General features: G+C 33.1%; 3 protein-coding genes across 5 annotated transcripts; all 3 read right to left on the minus strand.

The window, feature by feature from the left end:
• Positions 1-1003: 1003 nt before the first annotated feature.
• LOC138307878 (uncharacterized) lies at positions 1004-5481 on the minus strand. Of its 3 annotated transcripts, none has more exons than XM_069248795.1 (2): positions 3657-5481; positions 1004-2292 (listed from the first exon to the last, which is right to left on the minus strand). In XM_069248795.1, the coding sequence occupies exon 2, from the start codon at positions 2266-2268 to the stop codon at positions 1261-1263; it is 1008 nt and encodes a 335-aa protein (XP_069104896.1). In that variant the 5' UTR covers positions 2269-2292; positions 3657-5481; the 3' UTR covers positions 1004-1260. The 3 variants fall into 3 exon arrangements, with proteins under 3 accessions (XP_069104896.1, XP_069104897.1, XP_069104895.1); XM_069248796.1 differs by having other exon boundaries at positions 5338-5471; XM_069248794.1 differs by lacking the exon at positions 3657-5481 and adding an exon at positions 3162-3645.
• Positions 5482-6395: 914 nt separating this feature from the next.
• Positions 6396-11597, minus strand: LOC138307353 (uncharacterized). The gene is made up of 4 exons (XM_069248050.1): positions 11083-11597; positions 9424-10652; positions 8859-8961; positions 6396-8418 (listed from the first exon to the last, which is right to left on the minus strand). The coding sequence occupies exons 2-4, from the start codon at positions 10624-10626 to the stop codon at positions 8021-8023; spliced, it is 1704 nt and encodes a 567-aa protein (XP_069104151.1). The 5' UTR covers positions 10627-10652; positions 11083-11597; the 3' UTR covers positions 6396-8020.
• A 9813-nt stretch (positions 11598-21410) lies between these two features.
• Positions 21411-26669, minus strand: LOC138306992 (uncharacterized). Its single transcript, XM_069247600.1, has 5 exons — positions 26452-26669; positions 26121-26136; positions 22863-23536; positions 22341-22452; positions 21411-21884 (listed from the first exon to the last, which is right to left on the minus strand). Exons 3-5 carry the CDS (start codon positions 23460-23462, stop codon positions 21679-21681), a joined length of 918 nt encoding a protein of 305 aa, XP_069103701.1. The 5' UTR covers positions 23463-23536; positions 26121-26136; positions 26452-26669; the 3' UTR covers positions 21411-21678.
• Between the last annotated feature and the right edge of the window lie 884 nt (positions 26670-27553).

A 27553-nucleotide genomic window follows, 5' to 3' on the forward strand; every position in this document is an offset into this window, starting at 1 on the left:
TGCCATTTATAGATATAGGGCTTTTAACACTCGGAATAATTATAATACTCCATTTTAACGAATTTACGTAATTCAAGGTTTAGTGTTTCTACCATATTTGATAAAGGTTTGAAGTAGAAGCCATACTTAATGTTTCAATATACAGTCATTCCTCCATGATTCGATCTCCAGTGAATTGAATTTCTCGCTGTATCGAACTTTTTGCTTGGTTCCGAATAGGTTCTTTACTACTTAATATTACTAACAAACCAATGTATGAATCCAAGGTTTATGTGAATCGAAGTTTCTTTACGGGGCAATTGTTACGAACCATAGGTAATTGACACTCGATGAATTGCATCACGATAAAAAAGTCGGTCCTTTGAACTTCGAAACATCGAGGTTTAACTATAAAGTTAGGGACATTTTTTCATTATTCCTTCAATTCTAATATAATAGAAGAAGCATGAACAAATAAATCATTTTATTATCACAATTGACATTAATTAGCTGTGATGTTTATTTGTCTTGCAGCCAAGTATCCCGTATGGTTTTACTGTAATAGACACTGAGAGAAAACAGATCGCTTTTCAGCATATGCGTCGAAAGACAAACATATTTGCAATAATGTCGACATCTTGTCGCCATGTTTTGTTTTGGATCGGGATAGGAAACAGAAACGACAAATACATATTCAAGTAATTACCTTCACAAAACATTAACTTTTTGTTGGCGATGATATAAGCTCGCAAAGGGTTTTACGATGGTAGGAAACTTGATGGTCCGGAGAACGCCCACGTTTCGGGCAGGTGGCCCTTTCCGCGTTCGTACCGGAAATCGAACCCGGTCGGCTAGGTGAAAGGCATTCACCATTAGTAAACCACTCGATCACCAAACGTTTTGATTTTCATGCTATTGTATATGATTAATATTGTTATTTATACATGAATGTCAATGTAAACAGTTCAAACAGAAATGCTGAATGATGACACAAAAACAACATTTACATATTTTCTTAATAGTTAGCACATTTTTATTCTTCATAAAAATAAATAAATAAATATATTCAGCGATATAAAAATAATGATCACATTCTTTTCTTCACAAATTGAATTGTAAGTTCTAGTTTTAGATAACCATTATGTTTATCTGAATTACGTGTCCTTATTCAAAAATATACCTGATATCGTAGGTAAGGATCATTGTTGCCAACAGTTAAGAAGATGCGGGAAAAATCAATAATGTTTTTCCAACTCTATTACTACAATGAAAAAAGATATATCATGAGTAAAACTTTTTAAAGGTATTTTCCGCGACGAAAAACAAAAGCCACAAAATCATTATAATCGGGATACATAATCCTATCTTTTGCCACATAGTCATACATGCCCTTCCCCGTTTAACTTCATAGTCATGGTAAGACACCAGAGGCCGAAGCATTGAACCTGAATTAGATGTTCCCCCACGTGATGATCTACAATGGCAGCACTGACAGGAGCGAATTGTTTGTGTACCTATTGATGGCGCATCAGTGGACTGACACCGAACACAATCTCCATAAACATGTCGAGACGGTGGAAGGACGTTGTATTTTCGAAAAGGCAATCTCCACGTTAAGAAATCCCCATTTGAAGCCTCACTATATGTATCACACGCCTCTTCATTTGCCGACAGCTGATGCCGGCTTGCTGGGCGCAAGTTTGCGAACCGTCTCTCGAAACTCTTTGTAACATGTCTATAAAATGATTTAGACGATACGTTCGAATTATTAATATGATTTAGTCGACATGACGGTGTTTGTGTTGCAACATTCTTATGTCGTGAAATGTTGTTATGGTCACAAATCGGTGTTGTCTGTTCTCTTGTCATCGTGACATTCGTCCCAAACACTTGGAGTACATGATGTTGTGACACATGTTGCGGATTTTGTTCATTTTCACTAAAATGTCTTACCAGATTCAATTGAATATCTTGAAGATGTCTTTCAATTAGGACATCTTCAGAATGAAATGCATTAGGACGACAAGAGCGAGGTGTAATTGGTTCTTGCTCGATCATTTTACAACTTTCTACCTCTGACGCAGTGAGTTGTATGTTTCTATCGACAAAGTTTTCCTCTGGTGAAAAGAAGTCGGAACTGCTGTGACAGGCAGCTGGAGGAAGTTCTAGAGGGGAGCGAGTGCTGGACTCGCCTCTTTCGTCGAGGCAATATGGACAGTTACATACATGCTGGCGTTCAGCCCCAAATGACTCCGGACTCAAATAGCATTCGTCAGAATAGGCCATCATCGTTTTAAAACTGATATATGATTTCTGTGAAATAAATAAATGAGTTACTAAACTGTCAATAAAAATATTAATGTGTAAGGAATATTCACGTAATGTTTTCATTGAATGATTAACTCACTGATTAACTTCTCCTTTCAAAATGTTTAAGTTATATGTGACATATTTCGCATACTTACAAAGTTTTTAATATGTTCTTCACCACAAAAAGTTAACAACATTCTGAAAATTACAATACTTTCAATGCATAGTTTTTTATGTTACAAGTACAAATGTACAAGTACAAAGAAAATGATTAACTAACAAATTCATTATATAACATATACAGTGCACTACAATGAGTACATACGGTCAGACCATGAAGCCAAACTGTTTTCTGCATTTTCATGGAACATTTTTACAGTGTTATTAGTAATTGTAGAGTGTTTTTGCAGGTATGTTTCCATCTAAACTACATCTGGCATAACAACAAAAAATTTACATTGCATAATGTTTGTGTTTTTAATAACGTTAATAAGGCATCATTTGTGTTTACATCATTCGTTAAACCCCATGGTTTTCAATAGATTACAGTTGACAAAATAACATGTCAGTTTTCCGCCAATTCGGACACATACAACATATAATTATGTGATTATATAAAAGTTGTCGCCATAGCAATAAAAATAAACACGATACAGCACTTTGAAACACTTGCTTGTAAATCACAACATAGTTTTACTTTCTTTTTACCTAACGTTACAATACCTGCAATCTGCCCGAGATATAAACATGAAAATATGTTTGTATAACAAGTACATGTGTATCTATCTACATAGCGTCAAAACGGCTCACTTAAGCTGCTATCGTACCTTTAAGCGATGTTTTTGTACAGAATTAATCAAATGTATTCATACCTGCATTCACATTGCTTTAAACCTCCAAAGAGTCCTAGCACCTCCCGGAAGCCGGTTTACTGACGTCATGGTATTCCCAGATTATATGAGACATACCTTTGCACAGTTCATTTTGTATACAAATGATTATAACTGGCACTGTATTCATACCCGTAAAAAACGATTTATTTCAAATCGCTTAAGTTATAATGAAACTATATGATTACATATACTGATGAACTCCGTGGCATGTTCTCTTTCTAGGATAGCAATGGGTTACTACATACATACTAATAAAAAGTTATTCTATTATGATGTAGCGTAACATACGGATATTTAGGTAAATAATGATATATAAATATACATATCCACATATTATATGCCTGTCAAATCACCTTGTCTAAACAACTTTACAGTATGACTCACACACCTGAGATATTACTTTGTGATACCACTGCAAGTTATCGACGAAGAACTGACCGACCACTACATTTAATCTTACAGGACAACACTTACTTCATATTTCCAAACTGCCTGAATGTAATCGCGCGACGGGTCTTAGTGTGGGAGGAAACTGGAGTGTCCGGAGAAAACCCACTTGATCGGGCAGGTGATTCATAACCTTTTCACGTCCGTGCCGGGTATATGTATCTAACCTTGGTCAGCTAGGCGAAAAGCGAGCGGCATCACTACTACACCACCCGATCACACTTATTGATATATTTACTAAAAACCGGTCAGCAGCACATTGGTCACATTCGTGAATTATTGACGTCACGTAATTGTTCCTATTACGACGCTGGTTCTGTCATATGTTACACTTTGGTACATGTTTAGACATATTACAAATGTATATTCATGTATTATATCCCAAATAAGTAATATACTTCATCTGGATATATATCTGCACTGCCATTTTTGTGATTATTTGTTTATTTACTTTATTAAGCTCTTTAAAAATTCCCGCATAAATAAACTTTTTTTTTCTTCTATCTATGTGGTTATTCCGATAATCACATTTGATGCCTGCTCAAAGGAAGGATAAATATTGTGGTTTTGTGGCTCACTAGGCGTTATAAGTGCTATAGGCGGGAAACAAGATTGATTATATTTAGTGTCTGCGGTTAGCCGCAGCCAAACTAATGTATTACTATAGCACGGAGGCTAGTGTTTCATACATAAAGCTTTTGAAGTAAAATGCACTGAGCAATAGGTCAACTTGTTATTACACCGCTTGAGCTTAATGTGAATGTATAATAGGTTTCCATAATATAGACGGCCAATTTTTTTAATAAATAAGCGGGAATACTGTACCACAATGTTTTGATATGACATACTCCAAAAAGTGTCACATAACACCTGTGGCCGAGACACAAACATAATTGGTCGTTGATACACACTTACTAGTGCTAGAACACTAACTGACCTACTTATTGGTGATATGATACATGTTGTATAGAAAAGACTTGGATATTCACAAGATGTGTTTTCTTTCATATGTACTCTGTTGATTCTCGAGATATTTCCTGTCCGGGTATCCCATTGTAGGCGATGTTTTTAAATAAGCAAGGCAGATGAGCTATTGAGTAATATTTGTTATTCTTTGTAATATGTTTTAACGACAAATTAACAATGGATACGAACAAAACTGAGTATTTATCAAGATTAAATTCAGCTATTAGGAGGTCTCATTTAACGATCACGCCTACAGCGACAGTCATATATCAAGTGCATGGTAACTAACAAAAGTGAAAGCAGGTTTTAGAACTTCTCAGAACAACAACAGCCGACCGAGGTGAGCAGAGTTATAATATGCCCTTTAACCACAGGTACTCGTTTCTAATATAAGTATAAGTATAATACTGGGTCAAGGTCTATAACTCGGCCGGCCATATAACACTACCCAATTTCAGAAAAAGTATGATTATTAACCAACCGTATAGGATATAATAATAGGAATACTCTCAATCGACAGCCAGATAATTTATCTTTAATTTGGTATATGATACAATATATATCATGCCGTATAAATGTCACTAGGTATCCAGAAACATCGGAAAACAGCCAGATTTACACTGGTCGGACACTGTGGTGTCCTCCGATAAACACGCCAGGGCTCTAATGGGTAGCTCAAAAACCACTGCATGTCAACACTTCAGCGTCATAAGAATGAAAGTTTGGTAGAAAACAAACTTACCGGTTAGTAAATCCTTGGATAAATACCATCCATTTGCCAAACGTAGCCCTTTGAAATTTCCGATTGAAAAATTATGTCTATAGCCGCCATGTAAGTATGTGTGCAGTAGATTTGTTTTGTCGGCGTTGATTGGCTTTCGAAAATTAATTGACCAATCAACGCCGAGAAAACAAATGTACTACACACATATCAACATGACGGCTAGAGACACACATTTTTTCAATCGGAAATTTCAAAAGGCTGTATTGAGGAAATGGATGGTATATAGATAAACACTAACATACCTGTAAGTTTGTTTTTTACCAAACTTTAATTCCTATGAAGCTGAAATGTTGACATGCAGTGGTTTTTGAGCTACCCATTAGAGCCCTGGCGTGTTTATCGGAGGACACCACAGTGTCCGACCAGTGTAAATCTGGCTGTTTTCCGATGTTTCTGGATACCTAGTGACATTTATACGGCATGATATATATTGTATCATATACCAAATTAAAGATAAATTATCTGGCTGTCGATTGAGAGTATTCCTATTATTATATCCTATACGGTTGGTTAATAATCATACTTTTTCTGAAATTGGGTAGTGTTATATGGCCGGCCGAGTTATAGACCTTGACCCAGTATTATACTTATACTTATATTAGAAACGAGTACCTGTGCTTTAACCCTTACTACTACATGTGATCACGGTATACCCAGAATAGATATATATATATATATATATATCGCTAGGTACGGAGCTAGTCTCTTGTCTCCTGTGCGCTGTACGGTAGATTTTTTCAAACAAGGCTCCTTTATTTGACCCTATAACTACAAGGTCGTAAAAGAAAATGATCTTTGAGGTGTGATTTTTTAGTTGTTCTTTTTCCCTTGTGTTTGTTTATGCATTACTAAACATTAAAAATAAAGAACTTTTTAGTTTAATTAGTTAAACCTATCTGGTATATCACATTATCGATTGTAATAAGAGGATCGAATACTTGATTCATATTTTACCGGTCTTAATTGATGCAAATAAAACGCAGATACCACACTAACATTGAATCAAACAAACACGTAACGAGTAGAAAAGTGATATTTTATTCACTGTATTTTACAAATGTGTTACATGTATAACGTTTGGCGTAGGCCATGAACAAGGGAGTTAACTAAAAAAACAATTAACAGGCACACGTATAAACGTAGATGTAGTGGAGCGAATTTTTTACAGTACTAATTAAAACATACGGTGGATTATGATTGGCTAATTATTAACAGACGGTCTGCTGGTTGGCACTATATATATGTGTGTAATGTGATTGGACACAACCATATGACTAGGACGGTTCACTGCTGAGTGAGAACTTCACATTATACGTATACACTAATTCATTGATATATGAAGTTGAATGAAGTTGAAAGTAAGAAATTTTTAGTGTGTGAAAGAATATTTTTATTGAGCAAAATAAATTGTTATTAAAATTTAGAATTGTGTCAATTATCAATTTTGTTATTGCTTTCATAATATAACATAAATATAAAAATAAATAAATATTGACATAATGAACTAATATTTAGAGCATGCAATTTGCATTTGATATTATATATATATATACATATGTATGTATTTCATACTTATCATGAATGAGATGTAGCAACGAGATGAAGATGAGATATAAGAACTTTGTTCTTTAATACCGTACAATAAAAATATATTAAGGATTTTCGACCAATATCTATTATTGTGTGAATTATGTACATGTAATATTGGCTTATTGTTCTACTAGTAAACCATTGTATAAAAATAAACAAAAACATGCGTTTTATCTGTATCATATTTATATATCACACTGATTGTCAAGACCACTAGTGTATTCCATAAATATGCCACATGTGACACTGGCTAAACCACTTCTCTTGTAGTAGAGGTGTAGATGGCACCTAATCTGAAGGTCTTTTGAGCAACAGAAGCAACCAGTTGTGGCTGTACATACGTACAAAGTAATCATAAAGTACATCATTTATTCACTCTCTTTTTTCACTATATCAATAAACAAACGCAGATTTAAGACACGAACATTTTGTAAATAAGCCATTTTTTATAACTTGAGGGGGTCACTGTTCTTGTTATGCGGTAAAAGTACATAACACTTTTGTTTTTTGACAAAAGGAATTAAAATATGACTATAAACCTTTAGCAAACGGTAACATATGAATCGCAAATATTTTTAACTCTATGCATAGCCATAGGGACCATTTGAAATTGCAAAATGTAATTACTTACATTTAAGCAGTTTGATACAGTTCATGTCATAATTAAATGTTGACGATAATAGAAAAACAGTATTGGCACATATGTATTATATATCACAATATCAACAATGTTGTAGTTCACTTGTTAATTGTAAGAAACACTTCAATTATTGACTAATATTCTGCAATATGGGTACATTTATGAATGGGTATTAAAACAAACATATTTCTCATTGTATAGCCATCAAATAATGATGTATTTCTCTTTTTCGGCTTACATTTTAAATACCTTTCTCACATTTGTAGTACGACATAAGATGTACTTTTTCTCCTTTCCGATGTCTTATAAGACTAATGCATAGTTCCCATTGAACCTTTCTCATATTGAATTTGTCCAAGCTTTTGAATGGAAAAATGGATAATAACAGAGTTTATTAATCTAACTTTAATGTCATAGTTCAACGACACCAATAAAATTACCTAATTCGGACGGATAGATATATTTTGGCTCTGACAACACAGGGTAGAATCTTTCTCCACTTGTGAATTGCTTCACGGTGTAAATATTAAACACGTGGTATTGTGTGTCCACCAATGGTTGTGTTTTATTCAAAGTTTCTACTTCAATGCATTTTCCCTTTTTAGATTTACTACACGAAATGTATGCTTTAAGTACCTTATGTCCTGTAGCCTCGTTGACTTTGTCAGGATTAAGGACTACCGACATAGTCATATACAGCATATACATGCCTTCTTTCTTAACCATTAACGAGTTCTTTGTCACATTTATTGGAGCACCTTTACAAAACGTTTTCATTCTTGTGTTGTTTAATGTCAAGCTTGTTTTGCCTGAAATAAAAAGGGAAAAACATATACATGTATAAAATAATGATACTCAGAAAATAAGCAAACAATATTCATTAAGAATGGGACCGGTATGCTACTTAACAGAAAACGTTCTTATTATCAATATGTAAATGTAAAAGACATTTGTTAATTAAGTGTATTCCAGAAAGATATTAACGTTCACTTAATGGACACTATGTAAAGCAATGATATATGTAGTAATCATATAATGAATATCATGAAAAGATGAAGGAACCCACAATCATCGGAATTTACTATAATATAAGGGCTAGATGGTACCATTCAATATGTGTATGAGTTTGACAGCTTTCAGCAAAGTTTTACAAAAAGCATTTTGAATAATAACCCATTCATTAATCAGTACTATTTTCAAGATCAAATGTCTTTCGAATATATAAGAAATGATAGTCCTTTGTACTTACCATCATTGGTGATTTGCACCATAGTAACTTTTACTGAGCAACTTGACTTTGAAGTTGAATTTTTGCTTGCCTCCTTTTGTTTCAAAATCTCATTTGTTTTCATCTACAAGAATAATCAAACATATTTGGAACAGATGTCTTTGAAAGATAGCGAAACATGTGTTACATTAGATGGGAGGCAATAACTGGATTATAGTTTTGTTTTAACGTAACGAATTACGAAATGATATTTAGCTATGGGTACTATTCCTTTACAAATCAAGTGTCATTCACGTTGTTTAGCCAACAATAGGTTTTGTCTGTTACGATGTCTAGTCCGACGTATTATCTCCCTTTAATCTAAGCTATATGAATATTCACCATACACAAAAACAGCACAGGTGATATAAAGCAATCGTTAATAAAAGAAAAAATAATAATAAAGAAAAATAAAAAGATGAGAAAACAATTACAGATCTACAACCTCAGTTACTATCGTCTATTAGAATTTTAATTATAAACATGATAAAGACTTTAATAAAGTAACTAATTACTTTACTAACCGGAGGTAAACATTTGTACTTACCATGCTAACTAACCACTTCAAGTGACCTAATTGGTCTACACAACAGTGTCGTGTTTTATCGCCCGATTTAAAACCATATAAATCGAACCGACTCTGGTGTCTCTCAAACTCCTTCATAGTTTCACATGAAAAACATATAGTGGTGTCGAGCTTCGAATCGGCTGGCTCTGAATAGTTCCATAGATGTTGTGGACGACTAATGTGATGACGAGATACGAAGAACATTTCCCTGACACTTTTTGCGACCATATACATTAACCCTATGAGCAATACTGACGAAATAATTGTTCCGATTTTAATCAGTATATTGTTTTTACTTGGTTCATGTTTTTGTCTGTTTAGTTTTTTATGATCACTTTTCTTCTTTGGTAACGTTACAGTGAGATGAGAGAGGTCGTCCAGTTTATGTTCAAGGTTAGGTTTCCCTGTCACTTCAATAGAGTGATCGTGGATGAGAGGTTGAGTGGACAGTGATCGGTTAGGAACAGGTAACTCATCAGAAGGTTTTCTGTAAAACTGACTTGAGGATAATCCTCGTTGTGCAGGGGGTGCTGGGGTGGGGAGAGGCTCTCTAAACCTTTTATGACTTGATGTAACATGTGGTTGTATTGGTAGTGGCGGTGGCCCAATCTGAGGGCCGTGACGGTTAGGGAATGGCTCGTTCAGAAACACAGAATCATTGTTCAGATCCGATGGCAACGGAAGTGGAATATCAAGCGCTTTTAATCGTTTAGTATCGTGTTGTATGATATTACTTTCATTGAAATATTTTTCTGGAGAAAAATCATCCGTGAACCGTCTTTGTCTGCATGGTACTGGCGGTCTAACCTCGGGGGCTGCTCGTAGGTAACCTCCGTTTGCAATTGAACAGCTACTACATGATTCAGAATCATGACAGTTGTTGCATTTACAAGATCCACTAACCGATGGTGTGCTGCCACTATCACAAACAGATGGAACTGTCTCACTTTGGCACGCCGATAGGTTTAATTTCTGTTCACAAGCTGATGTTTTTCTCTCTCTTTCACATGCCGGCGGGTTGAATTTCTGTTCACAAGCTGATGTTTTTCTCTCCCTTTCACATGTCGACGGGTTAAATTTCTGTTCACAAGCTGATGTTTTTCTCTCCCTTTCACCGTGTATCTTTGGTGCGACATTAGCATATCTGGGAAGTGGATGCGTCATTGTAGTAGCACCTATCATCGGATTTTCCTTAGCATCTTTACATTCTACAAAAGAAACGAGTTCCTAGTCATAAACAGCATCGCTTCTTCTCATAAAAGATATGTTAACAGAACGTTCAGTTTTAATGAAGACAAAATGAAAGTTGAATTCTCGGAAAATTGAATATCAAATCACAGTAAGTTTAAGGCAATGTGGTTGTATGTGTAGATGTACACATATACAACATTACATTACATTTATCTTTACTATATATTGTTAACATATATCGCGTGAATGGTAGTTTAAAAATATTACTTTCGTTTTCGGCATCGGGCATTGTATACGTATGTATATGTATATGTATGTAAAGACCCGCTGTCTGTTAATTCTATTACAATCAAAATCACCGTAATATCATCATTTTTGCAAATCTCCGAATTTGGCAATTTAAAACAAAAATCAATTGATGTAATAAAAAGTGTTGCTTATACTCACAGACAGATATATGTAGCAGATTGGCCTCGCGACGATCTTTCATGTGGCGGTCTTCCCCTGAACTAAATTCCTACCGACAATCTGACGTCACAGAACAAATCTGGAAATCCTGGCCCCAGTCTTTGTTCAACGAGTAAGTACAGATTAGGAATAAAGTGTAAAATCACCGTGAAATCCACAAGTCATCAATATTCCATCCCATCAAACAAAGCCACAAGCGCGATGTTTTGGTATAATGTTCAATGTTTACCACTGCAGTCAGTGCATGTGGCCTAATTCTTTATCAACACAAGCGTGTATACAAATAGACTACCCACCTCGAGCTCAAGGTCGTTCTGTATCATAACACTAACGTTCATATCCACTGCGTTTAGTGCTTCACTCATAAAGCCTTAGACCGTAACATTTACTATATCTGTCTTTTACAGTTAAAGGCAGAGCCTCACAATAACGATGTAGACATGTGAAATTTGAACTTGTTATATATAAGCATCGTATGTTTGCCTGCATAAATACACACATAATATCACATGTGTAAACCCCATATACATACCTTGTGTATATCAATGAGGATAATATATGGCTGCATGAGATCTTAGTTCGCTTTAAATGTATCTGAATACAATCACATGTTAGATATATGACCTAGCTGTCACCGTTTTCTACCTGTTGATAATTAATGTTTATATATAAAATATAGATGATATAATATCAGATTACGTATTCTCATAATTTTTAGTAACGTTTATGTGGCGATGTATTTCATTTATATCGGTGAATATTTTGTTTATATCCAATTTGAAATAGCGTTTTTTTGGGTTTTTTTTATTAATAATTCCATTATACACAAGGTAAAATGAAGATCGCGTTATTTATGATAATAGGCATACGGATATCTAAGTGAAGCGAATGAATCACTACATACGTATTTACACTCTCATGGAACTTCCTCGAAGTTGTGCGAGGTGCATGTAAAATTGAATAATGCGATTGTCAAATTACCCTTATTATTCTTTTGATAATTTTGATTATCAATTGAGATTGCATACGTTTTCTAAACTTCAAAAAATATAAATAATCTAGTTTGACACGGAATGCGTAGAAAATATATTTTTAACCAGGCAAATGTTTATATACAACCGATCAGAAGGGCATTCACATGGCATTGATGATACGTACATCTCTGAATGTTGTATGGAATTATTTACTTATAGTCATTCTACAAACATAGGTGTAGTTCAATATAATTAATTGATATTTTCGTTACTTTAGAATATACAGAAAAAATGTATATCCAAAATATCATGCCTGTGTGTTTTGCTTTTTTCTGACTGTTAAGTCATTTACTGACAGACGCTCTATCAATAGACAGTGTCAGTCGTGTGGCTAGTGAGACATGTCATACAACTGGTGATAGCTACCTGGCATGACTCAGTGTTTCAAGTCTACCCCAGATCCTGTATATCAATATTTATATAACGCTTTATCATAGCAAACATAAGGTACAAAAGTGTTCTTCAAGTATGTAATGACTCTTTTAACAAAACTCAGGTAATGGACTGTATTTAACATTGAATGCACGGCATGGTGATTAAGATTTTTATGCTTGTTCAACAACAAAATAAAACCAAATGGTTAAAAAGTAACCTACCTCAGATTTCAGATATGTTACATGAAAATGAAAAAGGGGATTATTTAGTACAGCTGTCTAGTTGAGCTCATATGAGTCATTCTACTATTCCACGATTGGTCCAAGCTTCACGTTCGTTTCAGGTTTGCTCTCACAGACCATGACCACAAAGTTTTTTTCGAGGAACTATTCACCCCGGATACTGTATTATATATCATCATGTAGACAGGTATATATATGTTAATCGTGTGGTTAAAGAACTTCCTGATAAAGCACGTAATGAACTAAATTTGTAAATCCTGAGGTGCTTTGCAATTAAAATTAGTAACGATTATACTATATATACAATGTAGGTATATAAACAAACTGTTTTACTGCAAATTCGTCCAGTATCCGTTTGTTGTATTTTCATAAACGTTGTCATTATATTTTGAACTAATCAGATACATGCAATGTCCAGTATGATACGGATACCTGACATAAAACTTTTACTGTTTGTTGTCAGTGTCTTTATGCCGATTATACAATGTGAAACAGAGTTTCCTTGGTAGACACAAAGGAGTTAATGACTTACGAATTTCCTATTGTGTACATGCGGTCCCGGTTTTTAAAGTGACGATAGGTAGTAGTAATAGTAATGTAAGTTATGGATATTCTTTTTAACAATGATCTGCCTGATAATGTATTAAGATATTGTTGTCTATGTACAATATGTAAGCTTATTTTCGTCATATGATACTGCGGATTATTCCTCGGAATATGAATGTTGTGTGATTTCCATTATGTGTTTGGTGATATTTGCCTTGTGTTTCGAGGAAAAGATGTAACTCACATAGGGTACTCTAAGCAAAACACATATTTAATCATGAAATGATAATTCCTTATTAAACAAATTTATCCACGTATTTTAATAACACAATCTTGGCTCAGATATGCGTGTGGGTAAAGGTTTGCGCAGATAGTGGGTATTTTTACAAAGTATTGAATGGGTTAAAATGGCAATCCAATTAACACCATAATAGCTCAACTTCACAAAAAATGATATCCACGATTAAGCTATTTATTTAAGTAAATCAAATAGATATAAATTCGCGAAAAGAACCTTTGGTGAATTTAGGTTGACTGCAAAATCCGCGAAAATCGCACGTGATAGAATCTTTATATGCAAAAAATTATCTCATCAAAAATAGCTAATGATATTTCGATTAGGTTTAGATATCTAGAATTTTGAGCCTAATAAATCCACACAAATGGGCAATGAAAGTAAGGCATGCCATGTGAGAAGAATGTAAAATGAACACATCAAGGAATTTGTCTACATATAATGTGTCTAATGTGGTTTTCTCCACTACAAATATGTTCCCATAATCGTTGTTGACTTAAAACGCACGCACAAACGACAATGGAAGCTTGATTAAATATGTCACTGAGACCATGATTTGAAAGATTTTTTTCTCTTTCGCGGAACGACCCTGCTTCAGTTACAACCACGGGAAATTACCATACGTGTACATTCACACTTAGAGAAAGCGCAGATGTATTTCACATGAATAACGTTACTTACTAGACGACTGTATTTGATATTCATTGACTGCGATATCAGAATAATTACAATAACAAGCCGTACGGATTTGCGAATGGCGTTGCCTGCGCACTAGTAATATATTGTTTTGTCTTCTGAGATCTATCAGAATGCGAGATACTAAAGTTATGTAATAAAACCACTATATGTATGCGTTCATTTTATATGAGGTTTTCTAAATCTGGCCTTGAAGATTCAAATTCCAACATCTCGCAAGGATAAGTGCGCATGTACCATTAGCACCATAGCCTGCATTAGACACCAAAAATATCATGTAAAACCGATTCCGATTGATTTTTTATACAGGGATTTTAAGAAATGGCCCATTTGGCGGCCATTTTGAAATTGTGTCTTTTTCCTCTTTGAGTAGAGCCATAGTTTAACCATTTTTTACTGAAATTGTTTTTACTTAAATCATCACTACACAACCATTTCTAGCTGTATCGAGCTAATTTTTGCTGTTAATCTTTACTAGGTTCGTGGTTATTAAAATATTGTGCATTATTGCGTGAAGTGATACGCTTTATTTTTACATTTAATGGTAATTTGAGCACTTTTATTTTTTACTCTAAAATACTGAAAAATAACACATATTCAAATGAGGCAAAAAAGTAAGCACACTGACGCCCCATTTTTCTGCCTAATTTCGAAAGAACAACCCATCCCCTATTGATATGCAAAATATTAACAAAAGTTAAATACCACAACTGTTTCTATAAAGGGTTAAAGGACCTCTTTCACGAACAATGGAATTTTGCCCACGAACCAATTTTATTGAAATTAAATGTAATATGTAGCAATATAAATGCAAACCCTTGAAATACGTTAAAAAAATTCAAAAGGTCCCAGGGGCCTGTGCTATGGCCAAATTAATTTTGCCCAGTAGAGGTGTATGACAGGGTTCCCTTTTTGATCCAAAATGGTATAAAAATAATGTTTTATGTCATAAAACTGTATTATTTTCTGAAGAGTATAAATAATTACATATAATGATCACAAATATGTAGGCAAAATGGGACAAATAAAATTTTGGCTACATTTTAAAGACAGAAAATATCGAAATTTTGGGTGTTATTTTCGGCCATGTCAATTATTAACAATGGTGATTCACCCACTTCCAGTTTGAGTGCACCAAAAATATTTTCTAAAAAGTTGGCTCATTACCTGAAGTAAATATTATGAAAAATTCAGAAAAATTGTGGACCGGTAAATTTGTCGTTTAAAGGTTATAATATAGCATGGTCTATTTTTAGTAACGTTACATAATGTTAAGAATATGCTTATTTTGGATCATTTATCACGAATCTAACGGTGTCAACATTAATGTATAATCCAATACTCATCTGTAACGCTTGATATGATTTCAAATTGATTTATTTAGTGATACTTTGTAGAAAAATTAAGTTTTACATAATCAAAATTACAAAACATTTGGGTGTTTTATGACCACAATAAGCTGTTTTGCATTTGAAGTAGCTTCACTAATACGTCCTGTTCTAATGATTTATTTTCTAATTATAGAGCATATTTACAGTGAAGAGAGTGATTAAAATGGGATTCTGTAACTGTGTGGTTTGAGAGGGAAGAGTTACCAGGTTACACGGGTCATGTTACAAACCTACTGTAGTTCAATTATTTGCAGGGCTAACACTTCTGATTAACATTTATGTTGATTCATGCTAAAAATGTAAATCTCATCACTTTAACATATCGTTTTAGATTTTAAGTTTATTTTTTTCGGGAAACTCATTGATGTATCATTTCAGATTTAGATACATTAATGGCAAATACTTCTTTAATCTTGCAAAATAACTAACTGAATGTAGCAGTTTTAATAATGAAAATAGACATTACCTGTAAGTAGATCATCAAAACTTGATTTATCTTTATTGTCAATAATCATATTTGAATTCCATGTTAGTATTATTATATAATTAGAAAATTAAACAGCTTTACTGAGTAATAGACACAAAAGAAAGGCTTCGATCACAGTACATGAACATGGTGTATATCCCCGTGGTAAATTCAATACTATATAAACTGACTTTGAGTTTAGAATTATATGAGTTTTATAAGTAATTGTAAAGTAATCCGTATGGACAAAAACATCTCTAAAAATCTTAATTGGCGGATATGGTATTAATCGTACAGAGATAATGGAGAAACAGTCAAACAGGAATTGAGAGTGTCTGATCAAACTGGAAATCATTTAAATGCAGTGTATTGCATATACTTTATGTTACTTAGCTTTGTGTCACGTATAAATTTATTTATTTGGATCCCCCTGACATGTATAATTCATGTTGTGATAACCAAATTTCTTATAAAATCATTTTTTTTACCTGAAATGATAAACCTTATGCCATTTTGATTGATAGTATGATGTGTTTACGATACACAAAGCTAATTATGAAAAATAAAACTGTGGACCTCAAAAACTTTTGACTGTTTCATTAACCATAAAAGATGCTGTTATTTTTTTAACTGAAAAAAAAATTCTTAGTTAACTTTTATGGAATTCATGAAAATTCTAAAGAAAATTAAAAAAAAACTCGAAATCAAACTTCAGTTGATTGATCACAAAATGTTCTGAACAATCTAAATATTAAACTGCTAAGAAATACTTATATAGTAAAATTAATACATTTTTGAACGAAAAAAAATCATATATCAATTTGTCTATGTTTTTTTAAACAAAAACTTGTAATGGTGTGATTTGATGCCATTGCCAACACTTTGAAAGCACAATATTTTGAAAAACAACAACATTATACATATATGCACTAATATACGGGATGTGTGAAAATTGGTAAAAACTTAATTCTGTTACATAATAATCTACTCCCACCCATTTTTTTCTAGATTTTGTTATTATTTTACTTTATATGCCTTTCAGCTGTAAATAAAAATAATATTTCTGAGAATGCAGTTGCAATCATCATCTAGCTTGAAAAGTGAATGATAATGCCCTAAATATTCCGAAATACTTTGTTATTGTGATTCAATATTTTGATTATTCTACAATATATAGGTTATAAAATCATATTTTAATTTAAATTTAATGTAACTAATGAGTATTAAATAAGATTAAGAAATTAGTTTCTTTGTTTTCTCAATTTTATGATTGAAAAGGACCGTGGTGCAACCACGGTGTAATACTGCTAAAAATAGACCTTGCCTCATTAAGACCTTTAAACGACAAATTTACCGGTCCACAATTTTTCTGAAAATTTCACAATATTTACTTCAGGTAATGAGCCAACTTTTTAGAAAATATTTTTGGTGCACTCAAACTGGAAGTTGGTGAATCACCATTGTTAATAATTGACATGGCCGAAAATAACACCCAAAATTTCGATATTTTCGATCTTTGAAATTTAGCCAAAATTTTATTTGTCCCATTTTGCCTACATATTTGTGATCATAATATGTAATTATTTATACTCTTCAGAAAATAATACAGTTTTATGACATAAAACATTATTTTGATAACTTTTTGGATCAAAAAGGGAACCCTGTCATACACCTATACTGGACAACATTAATTTGGCCACAGCACAGGCCCCTGGGACCTTTTGAATTTTTTAAGCGTATTTCAAGGGTTTGCTTTAATGTTGCTACATGTAACATTTAGTATTAACAAAATTGGTTCGAGGGCAAATTTCCATTGTTCGTGAAAGAGGTCCTTTGGCAAAAATGGCTGAAAATGGTTATTTTGTAGCTCAAAATTAAGGGGTAGGGGTAGTATATGTAGTTATTCTGAGAAAAAATATGAGTCTTATTAATCAATTTATATTTTTATAGAAGACTACAGGAAAATAAATTCTTCAAATTTCCATACATATCAAACATCTCATTAGGAAATAATGGCTTTAAACTCTTGTGTATATGGTCAAAACGGCAGAAATCCCTAAAAATCTAAGATTTTGTCAACTTGGTATCTTTGAGTGACGATAGCTCAAAAATAAGCACACCGACATATGTTTTTTCTTCCATTTTCTTGTATGGTATGAACTCCTATTTCCAAAAATCTATATGAGAAAAAAAGTTTAATACAAGAAAATTTTGACTTCTCAGAGGTGTACATCCTTTACACGCACGCACAAACGGCAATGCAAGCTTGATTAAATATGTCACTGAGACCATGATTTGAAAGATTTTTTCTCTCTCGCGGAACGACCCTGCTTCAGTTACAACCACGGGAAATTACCACGTACGTGTACATTCACACTTAGAGAAAGCGCAGATGTATTTCACATAAATAACGTTACTAACTAGACGGCTTTATTTGATATTCCCTGACTGTGATATCATAATAATTACAATAACAAGCCGTACGGAGATCTATCAGAATGCGAGATACTGAGGTTATGTAATAAAAACACTATGTGTATGCGTTCATTTCATATGAGGTTTTCTAAATCTGGTCTTGAAAATTCAAATTCCAACATCTCGCAAGGATAAGTGCGCATGTACCATTAGCACCATAGCCTGCATTAGACACCAAAAATATCATGTAAAACCGATTCTGATTGGTGAATGTTGAATAGTGTACTTATTTGAAATATTAGAAGGCTAGAAAACGTTATGCAATAGAGAAAAACCGAAAAGTGTGTCAGTACACTTACTACGTAAAGAGTATTGACGGAAGTGTCACTTTAGGACGGAGAAAGAACCTCTTACATATAACAGTCTAGATAATATGGAAATAACAGACCACTTGAAATATAACAAAGCAAAATCCTCAATGACATTATATTTGCATAAGCAGTTCTCGTAATACAAATCTTCATATTACATTGTACAGAAAGAAAACTATGTATATACAGTAAAAATGACTTGTAATTGTGCAATCGGTGTATTTTATTTAAATTAAATGATTGCAAATAAATACATGTCTCATTAAAATACAATGTATTGGGCTATTTACGATGTATCTCACAACACACGTATTTAATAATTTATTTGGACAACATTACTGATATTAATGATTTAATAAATCCGTTTAAAAATTGTATTCTGGAATATGTAAAAAAATCTATGAAAATGTAATAGACACGATTCCGTCTGTGACAGAGCTACTATGATGGTTAGTGTTTCCACATGTAAATCACTCTGGGGTGTCAACACAACAGAAAATGTCACGGCTAGAGTGAAACATGGCATGTGGTAACAAGTCTACGAGATACATCTAACTCAAAAGGTTATCAGGTACATACTGCAATCATATTATCATTGAGTGCATGTGAATTAATCAAATTAGTTATATTCTTAGGAGATGTGTAATTTATATAAAACAATCTGTTAAATGTGATATTGTTGGTGCTTATTCTATTGTTTATGTCCTCGTCAGCTTTGGTGAAATTTTATGTCTTTATTGGTAATGAATGAATAAATTAGTGAATAGTTAAGGATTTTTTTGTTAAATATAAACCATAATGATCCTTCGTTCATTTTAAAACGAAGTAACGAAAAAATGATTAACAATTAAGAATTTAAACGAAATCATTTTATTAAATAAAGGTTTCAAAGGAGATATAATCGAAATATTTTTTCTAATATGATAAATATCATTTTCAGATAGGTTCGCATGTTCCTTGGGTAAACATATGAAAACATACAAATTTTGAGAAAATATCATTCAACGCATCGTAAACGTACTTAGGTCATCATAGTCAAATTTTAGCGCAAATTCGAAAATTCGTCAATCATGCTTTATTAGCCCGGATGTATATTAGAAAACAGCCATTTTAATTTAGTGGTGTACATAACGTACATGACTTCGCGATTAGAAGTAATGGACGAGAACGCTAAAATAAAACTACCACTTAAACAAGGACGTTTACAGTACCTTATTCTGTGTAAAATGAGATGTACATCGGGTAATATCAATACAATACTTGAACCGATATGTTATACAGTATAACAAGTAGTAGGATATGTAAAACATCGATATTTGTTGAGCATTTTTGCAAAAGAAATTAAATAACATGTATGCAGAACGGATGTTTTAAATCCATACATACAAGTCTTCCTTATTGTCAGCCTATCCGTGATCAGAGGCAATAACTGACATTCACGAAACATCTGATTAAGCATTCGAGTTCTTATTTACACGAATAAAATGATTTACATTATATAAAATTACTTGTTAGTAATACAGTACATGTACAATGTAAGTGTAAAGAAAAATATGGCACTGAATTTAATAACGTCTACGTCTGCCATTTTTATCAGTCCACACGAAATAATACCATACAATATGTGATATATATATATATATGGAGGCGGATTTATATTAACATTTACATTTATTATTTTGTATTTATGTAGTTCATAATTCCATTGATGGTATGTTCTTTATTCATTATATATTTACATTTGCTCTTCAATGGAAGGCTTTTCGAGCTCAATCGCCACTGAATAAGTGTTTGACCTACATGTACAGTATACATATCATGTCCTCTTTTCAACGGTGAAATGTCTATAAAAATTATTATTATCATTATCATATTCAGGAACACTATTGAACAAAATATATCATTCATAGTATTGCATGCACATTCAATTTCAAGCAGATAAATGTTAAAAGATGCATGAATAAGAATGAGTTAGTCTGCCTCTTCTCACGGGGTTCCGATAATTAGATTAACATTATATACACTGGAGCACGAGCGCTATTGCCATGTCAGCCATGTCATAGTCAATCTAATAATATCAATACCCGTACCGTTACAACCATGAATGCAATGGCATTTAGAACTTTAGAATTACCTAATGTAAAAGTTGCTGTTGTGGCTCGTAGTACCAAATTTTCCAGATTCGTAGTTACATACATAAAACATTTGTATATATGCGGCAATCCATATTGGAAGGTTTAAAAAAAGGCATACAGTTCTGCACCCTCGATACTCCAGGGGTTACTATTACTGACGTTATGTCCACTCCTGGACTATATCATAGGGAAACTGAAAGCAGTTCAGAAGAAAAAAAAAAGAAAATGACGTCCAACATCAAAGCCACACAGTCAACCACATACGATGTGCCGCTATATAAATATTTTGATGTACATCGAAGAACTAAATCACCCGGTCCTGTTTCTATTGCCGATCCAGCTTTACTTTTAGATAGTCCAGGGCTAAATAGTAATAGTAAACTCTGGAGTATCGAGTATGACTGTTCTGATAGTGTCTTACTTATGTACTTTGTGTCTGAATTAAATGTAGCATTATATTCTTCGTTCCTCGGTTCAACTATACAGCTAATATTTCGAATCTATTACTCTTTGTATCGGATTGAACACACTTTGTATGTGATACGTATGGAACAAGTACTGTCTCCTCTTCTAGGTTTCGAAACGAAAACAAAGAAATTGTCATTACACCTACTTTGTGTCACATTTCATATCAGTCTCTGCAATGAGTTGATCCTGAACTTTAACCCCGGCTTTGATGACATTATTTCCATGGAGACTGCAATTTATCGCCAAATACAGATACATGAAATGTACTCGTGTCCTCTTCACTCGTATGCCCCCTTGATGACAGACGTTGTTAGAATAATCATCAGCGATCAGTTTCAACTTCTCCTCTGTGAGACATAAACAATACAGTAATATATACAAATCTTCGATACCTTAAAAAGAATCCATTCACAAGTTTCATTTAGCGACAACTTATGCTAGTTCTCTCCTATGGTAAATATATATTCTAGAAATTAGATAAGATATTGTTATTTTCATCTAAATAAAATTTAAGTATATTTGGCACACAAGGATAACGAAAATTACATTTCCCCTTATAGCCTAAAGAAAGAAAATCGTGTTGTGGGAAATTTACCAAGTAATTAAAACAAGAACGATTAAAATGAAATATGTAAGCATTTGTTAGTTCCGCAGTATTTTGTTCTGGCACATGGTGTCACACTTTCCGGGATAATGGTTGAAAAAAACACCTATATACATGTATGTAGGAACACATCTAAACATTTAAGCGAAGGTATACAAATGTGATGCTGATTGACTTTGTACCACAGTATATAAATTACCTGAAGCTTTAATACTGCACGCAGTAGATAAGTCACTTGATCGGGCGATATGTTGTGTAGAACAATTCAGACATACTCTCCGTACTTGATTGTGGGCTTTTACTAACAACATCTGGAAGACAATATCACCATCAATTGATTCAATTCAAATATTTAAAGTTATATGTGAAATAACTGGGCGAACATTTTGACTTATTATTGTGTCTTCATTAATCTAATGAATACCATACAGTTTGGTGGATTAAGCTACGAAAATCATTCAAATGACTTTAGATGCCTTATATTCGTGAGTTACAACACAAAAAATATGAACTGCAAAATAGATGTCTTTATGCCTTACGTATGTTTAGATGGAAAAATAACAGCAGAAATCACTTTCGATTACTAATAACACTATAAAATGTATAAATTATACATTTATAAAGTATTCATTATTATTAGTTCAGACAGAAAAAACTTGTCACACGTATATATTTCATACCATTAATGTATTCATATTATCATATTGTATGCCATACTTACAAGATATGTAAGCTGCTTAATAGCCTTTGATTTTTTATAACAGCACAATGTTGGGTGGTCGTCCTGATGTGTGATGTCTGAGTAGCCATTTGCATACCAGGCCCGCATTCCCTGTGTGGGAATCTCACCAGTACATCGCCCACCCTGGTTGAAGAAACATATATCGTATCCTTGAGACACAACTTGTGGAAGCTGTGTATGAGGTTGATGATTCGGCGGCGAGTTTCCAGTGCAACAATTTAAGAAATCGTATAACGACGTAGTAAAAACAGCTATAAATGCAACATTTAGCAATAATGATATCAGGAATTTATAAAGAAGAGTATTTGTCTTTACATTGCAACGTCGTCGTCGGTTTTTATGTGTAGGTGTGAGGTATCCATTGAAGCCGGAGTCCAATAAACCATTTGTTGTGTTTGTCTCTCGTTGACTTAATGAAAAATTCGTACAAACTTGTGGTGGTTGTATATTCGTATGTGGTTCGGTGTAAATGGGTTGGAGATATGTATTGTCCCTATGGTGCTGACGTTGTGTACCATGGGATCGAGGCAACTGTGCGTCTGGAAAATCAGTGTGTTCTTCATCAACTATGTCGTACATTATGCTGCGTGGTATCCATTGTTTCTATCATTTAGAATAAGAATAACAACCGAAGTTCGATTGAGTTCTTGGCACTGCAAAAACAAAACAATAACGCTAGTTTACTACAATGATAAATTCTTGCACGCTGAATCAATTAAGAAGTTTAGATATTGATGATAATTTCACATATTATTCAAATGACAAGGTGGGCAATCAATTCAAGAAGAACATAAAGGCGATCACATAAGATAACAAACTCAAAATAATCATAAAAATATACACAAATAATATACACATCCGGCACACTGAAGCACCTAAATAACTCACTATAACAGTAATAATTTTTAAAATTAAAACAATTCTTAAAAAGAGAAATACCCTTATCTAATATCAATTATAACTGTAACGTAATTTATGTGATTTATACATATATATGTAATAAATACATAGAGCCGAAAACCAGGTCAGTAATTACAACAAATACATGTCCTAAAATAGGAATATCTCCATTATGTCATTTCATGGTAACTTGTGTCGAATCACTTCCTCAATGTTTATTCACAACGCATACATCACAAACATAGAGACGTATGTTATGTTTTAATACAGCATTGTGGTTAAAACTGATAAATTCGTATATTATTTTGAGTCTGTGTTTTAGAGCTGTTCTTTATAGCAAGTTGTAGTTAAATACCAATACATTGTGTACGTATACTAATCTTGAACACACCACAAGCCATTCATATCTTGACCATTTTCAACATGCAGGGTTATGTACACTAGTTTACGTCAAATCTTACGGCCAAGTTTACGAAGTATATCTATTTGATAGCCCCTAACTCGTATTACACGGAGAACACGGTGAAAAAAAACATCGACCAGCGATCAGTTCCTGGCAATTGTCCCATATGGGATTCGAATTCGCGACCCCGAGGTGGAAGGCTTGTGGTATATTATGTCGAGATATCACTCATCCACCGCGGCCCAATATGGCCATCCTAATCCCATGATTGATCTAATCGTGTCTTCAAATGATGTTCAATACTGACGCGGTACTGTTAACCAACTTGTGTGACCACATTTCAAGTTCGATTTAAATTCGCGAGCAGTTATGACCGCGGAAACGATTACAACTCAGCTTCTAAAGGGAACATTCAACTTAACGAAAAAAGACCTTCGAAATGGCCCTTGATTGAGTCCAGGATACAATTTTGACCCGGCCGCTGATTGGCTGACTAAATATGAATTTTGAAAGTAAAAATATTTTCTGACAGGTAATTATTCCTAGATAACCATGGTATGAATTTGGAAATTCAGATAGAAATTTAGGTTCAAGATATCAATTATGATAATGAATAGGTAAAAGAGTTAAAATTTTAGGATTTTTTAGTGCGAACTGCTCCTGATTTTTGATGGAATTGGAACTGAAGAACCCAAACTTTTTTTCTATCTAGTATGAGAACCTAGACTTTGATTATAGAACACAGTAGCTAACTTATATTCAGTTGTTTTAATAATACATTACAAAACTTTAACAAACTTAAACACTGTAGTCTATGTAAAAGAATTTAGTTGGTTGTTCGCCGTAAACACCGTAAGGCATGGGAACGTGAAATGAAGTCGCCTACGATTCAGACATCAGTTTTTAAGCATTGACTATTTTTAACCTTCATCGTGTGTGAAAGAAATTTGTTTGCATACTGTGTGAATCCGCGTTTGCTTATAATTAATTTTTCAGTCTACTTGATAACAAAAAATACGTTTGAACGTACGATGCCATTGATTTTCCAAAGGATTATTTTTTCTTTGTCAATACGCAACGTCAACGTCTTTATTGTGATGTCATGAAAACATCGCGTTATCGCGCCATTCTGGGATTTTTTCTTCATAGTATATGAAGAAAAACTTCTGCCAATCAGAAAGTCGTATTTAGTATAAAACATGATGTGTGTTATTGGCATTATAGAAATATTGTAAAGTTTAATGTACCAATGTATCATATGTTTTGTTGTTAATTGTGATGTTTTACTACAACTTGAATATTTCTAATTACTAGGTCATAATGCGTTCTGTAGATATTACACAGACATCACAAAATTCGTATACACTTATTTCTGGTATAGCTCAAGTCCAGTCAAACTATCAGTCATCATGCTATCTCTAAAATATGTCATATCCAAGAGAGTTGACTTTCCTGGAAATCTAGCTAACACTTGGAGCATTAAATTTGTTACTCTGAAGAAACACACTACTGTTAGCATTACAAGGCGTTATGTCAGAGAAGGTAAGCTATATATGTATCTAAGCTACTCATACATCGCCATATGCCAGACAACCACATTATTTGGTAATTAAATATAAAATGTTTTACTGTAGCCGAATGGGCGAAGAAAGTAAGCAGTTTAGTAATAGGCTACATACGAAAAACATATCATTCACTATCAAGCTGGCAATACAAGTTTATTTTTATTATGAAAGAAAATAGTACACCATTACCGTAATATAAAGTATTAGCTAGAAAAGAATATTAATTTGTATTATTAGTGTACCTGTGCGGAGTGTGTAGTTATTATATTATCCCATACATACAAAGTAATAGACTGTTGAAGATTGTATAGTACACAGGTAAGTTAAGATCTAAACACTGGTTAAATGTTATATACAATGTATAGATACCTGGCACTTTTGTAAACACGTGTGTGTGACACAATTTAATTTAATATAACTTCTAAACATTATTATATATCAAATATTATTATACTTATTTAAAAGTAAGATCTATTTGATTCGCTATCATTTAATGCCATATTAACAAACTTTGCGCTAATCTTCACACTGTTAGTTTAAACAGGGTCACAGAAATAGTATTTGGCTAATACAGTATACTTGTATAATGTTCCATTCAAATATCGACGTTTAACTGTTTGTATTTATTATAATTGATTAAGGTAAACATGTTAAAATAAATTGCATTAAATGCCATGTGTTACACTACATTTATTAGACTCACCTGATGTCCTCTGTTTATGTGCGGCCCAAACAATATGATCACGTGACACATGGAAAATCCACTTTCGTTTTAGCACATACACATTTAATTCACCAGTTGTAATTAACAAAAGGGCCGGATGCACCATTGAAGTTACACTTGCACAACAAACTTTTTATTCGAACATAAGTTAAAGTAGAGAAGTACCGAAGTATTTGTATTATTCCGTACGTAGACCAAGACATTTAAATAGTATTTTCTTAGTACAGTACTGACTACAGGTTATAAATAGAGGATTTCGAAGAATTGTGATCATAGACAGTTGCAAATTTCGAGGTCTTTTTTGTAGTTTTCTACGGAACGATAACTTAAGTTCTTTATCGTTTTAAGCTGTATATAGTATTACATAAATTAAAGAAACAGAAGCTTAAGCTTTGCTAGATAAAAAGATAAATATGAAATGCAGGTCTCCAAACGACAAGTGGCTATAACAGTACAGAGTAAAATTAAAATAAGCATCATAATATGACACAAATGTTACTGTATGTAAAAATAAAATACTTCATACAAGCCATACAAAATAATAAATGACATAACATAATACATGTGTATTAAAATATCTGGGCTAACTGCTGTTTGGTTACCAATGTAGTATAATTCATAAACATCATCAGTTATTGATTACTAAAAGGAAAGTAAGAAGCGACAATACATAATAGATAATAATTCTAATGGCACAGCTGATTGTAACGCGAGATCAACAAAATCACATCGAGGTAAACTTTGAAAAAACAAAACAATTATTTTGTATCTATCACGTTATAAATTTCACAATTAAAAACTAAGAAATAAAAACAATGAAACTTACTGCATTGATACTTTAATAATGTGTAACATTTGTAAATCTGCTGTAAACACCCCTAGTTATATTAGGCCAAAAAATATGTCTGTTTAAATTTACCCGACCGACCCTAATTTTTTACCCCCGACCCTTATATTTTTTCTACTTTTTCTACAAAATAAAATTAAAAAGACCGGATTTCGAATCAATTCAATATTTGATGAAACAAATTCTTATGACAATAGGTATAATCCATATATCAATATATAACATAAGAAG

The sequence above is a fragment of the Argopecten irradians genome, chromosome 14 (assembly GCF_041381155.1).
Source record: "Argopecten irradians isolate NY chromosome 14, Ai_NY, whole genome shotgun sequence".
Lineage (NCBI taxonomy): Eukaryota > Metazoa > Mollusca > Bivalvia > Pectinida > Pectinidae > Argopecten > Argopecten irradians.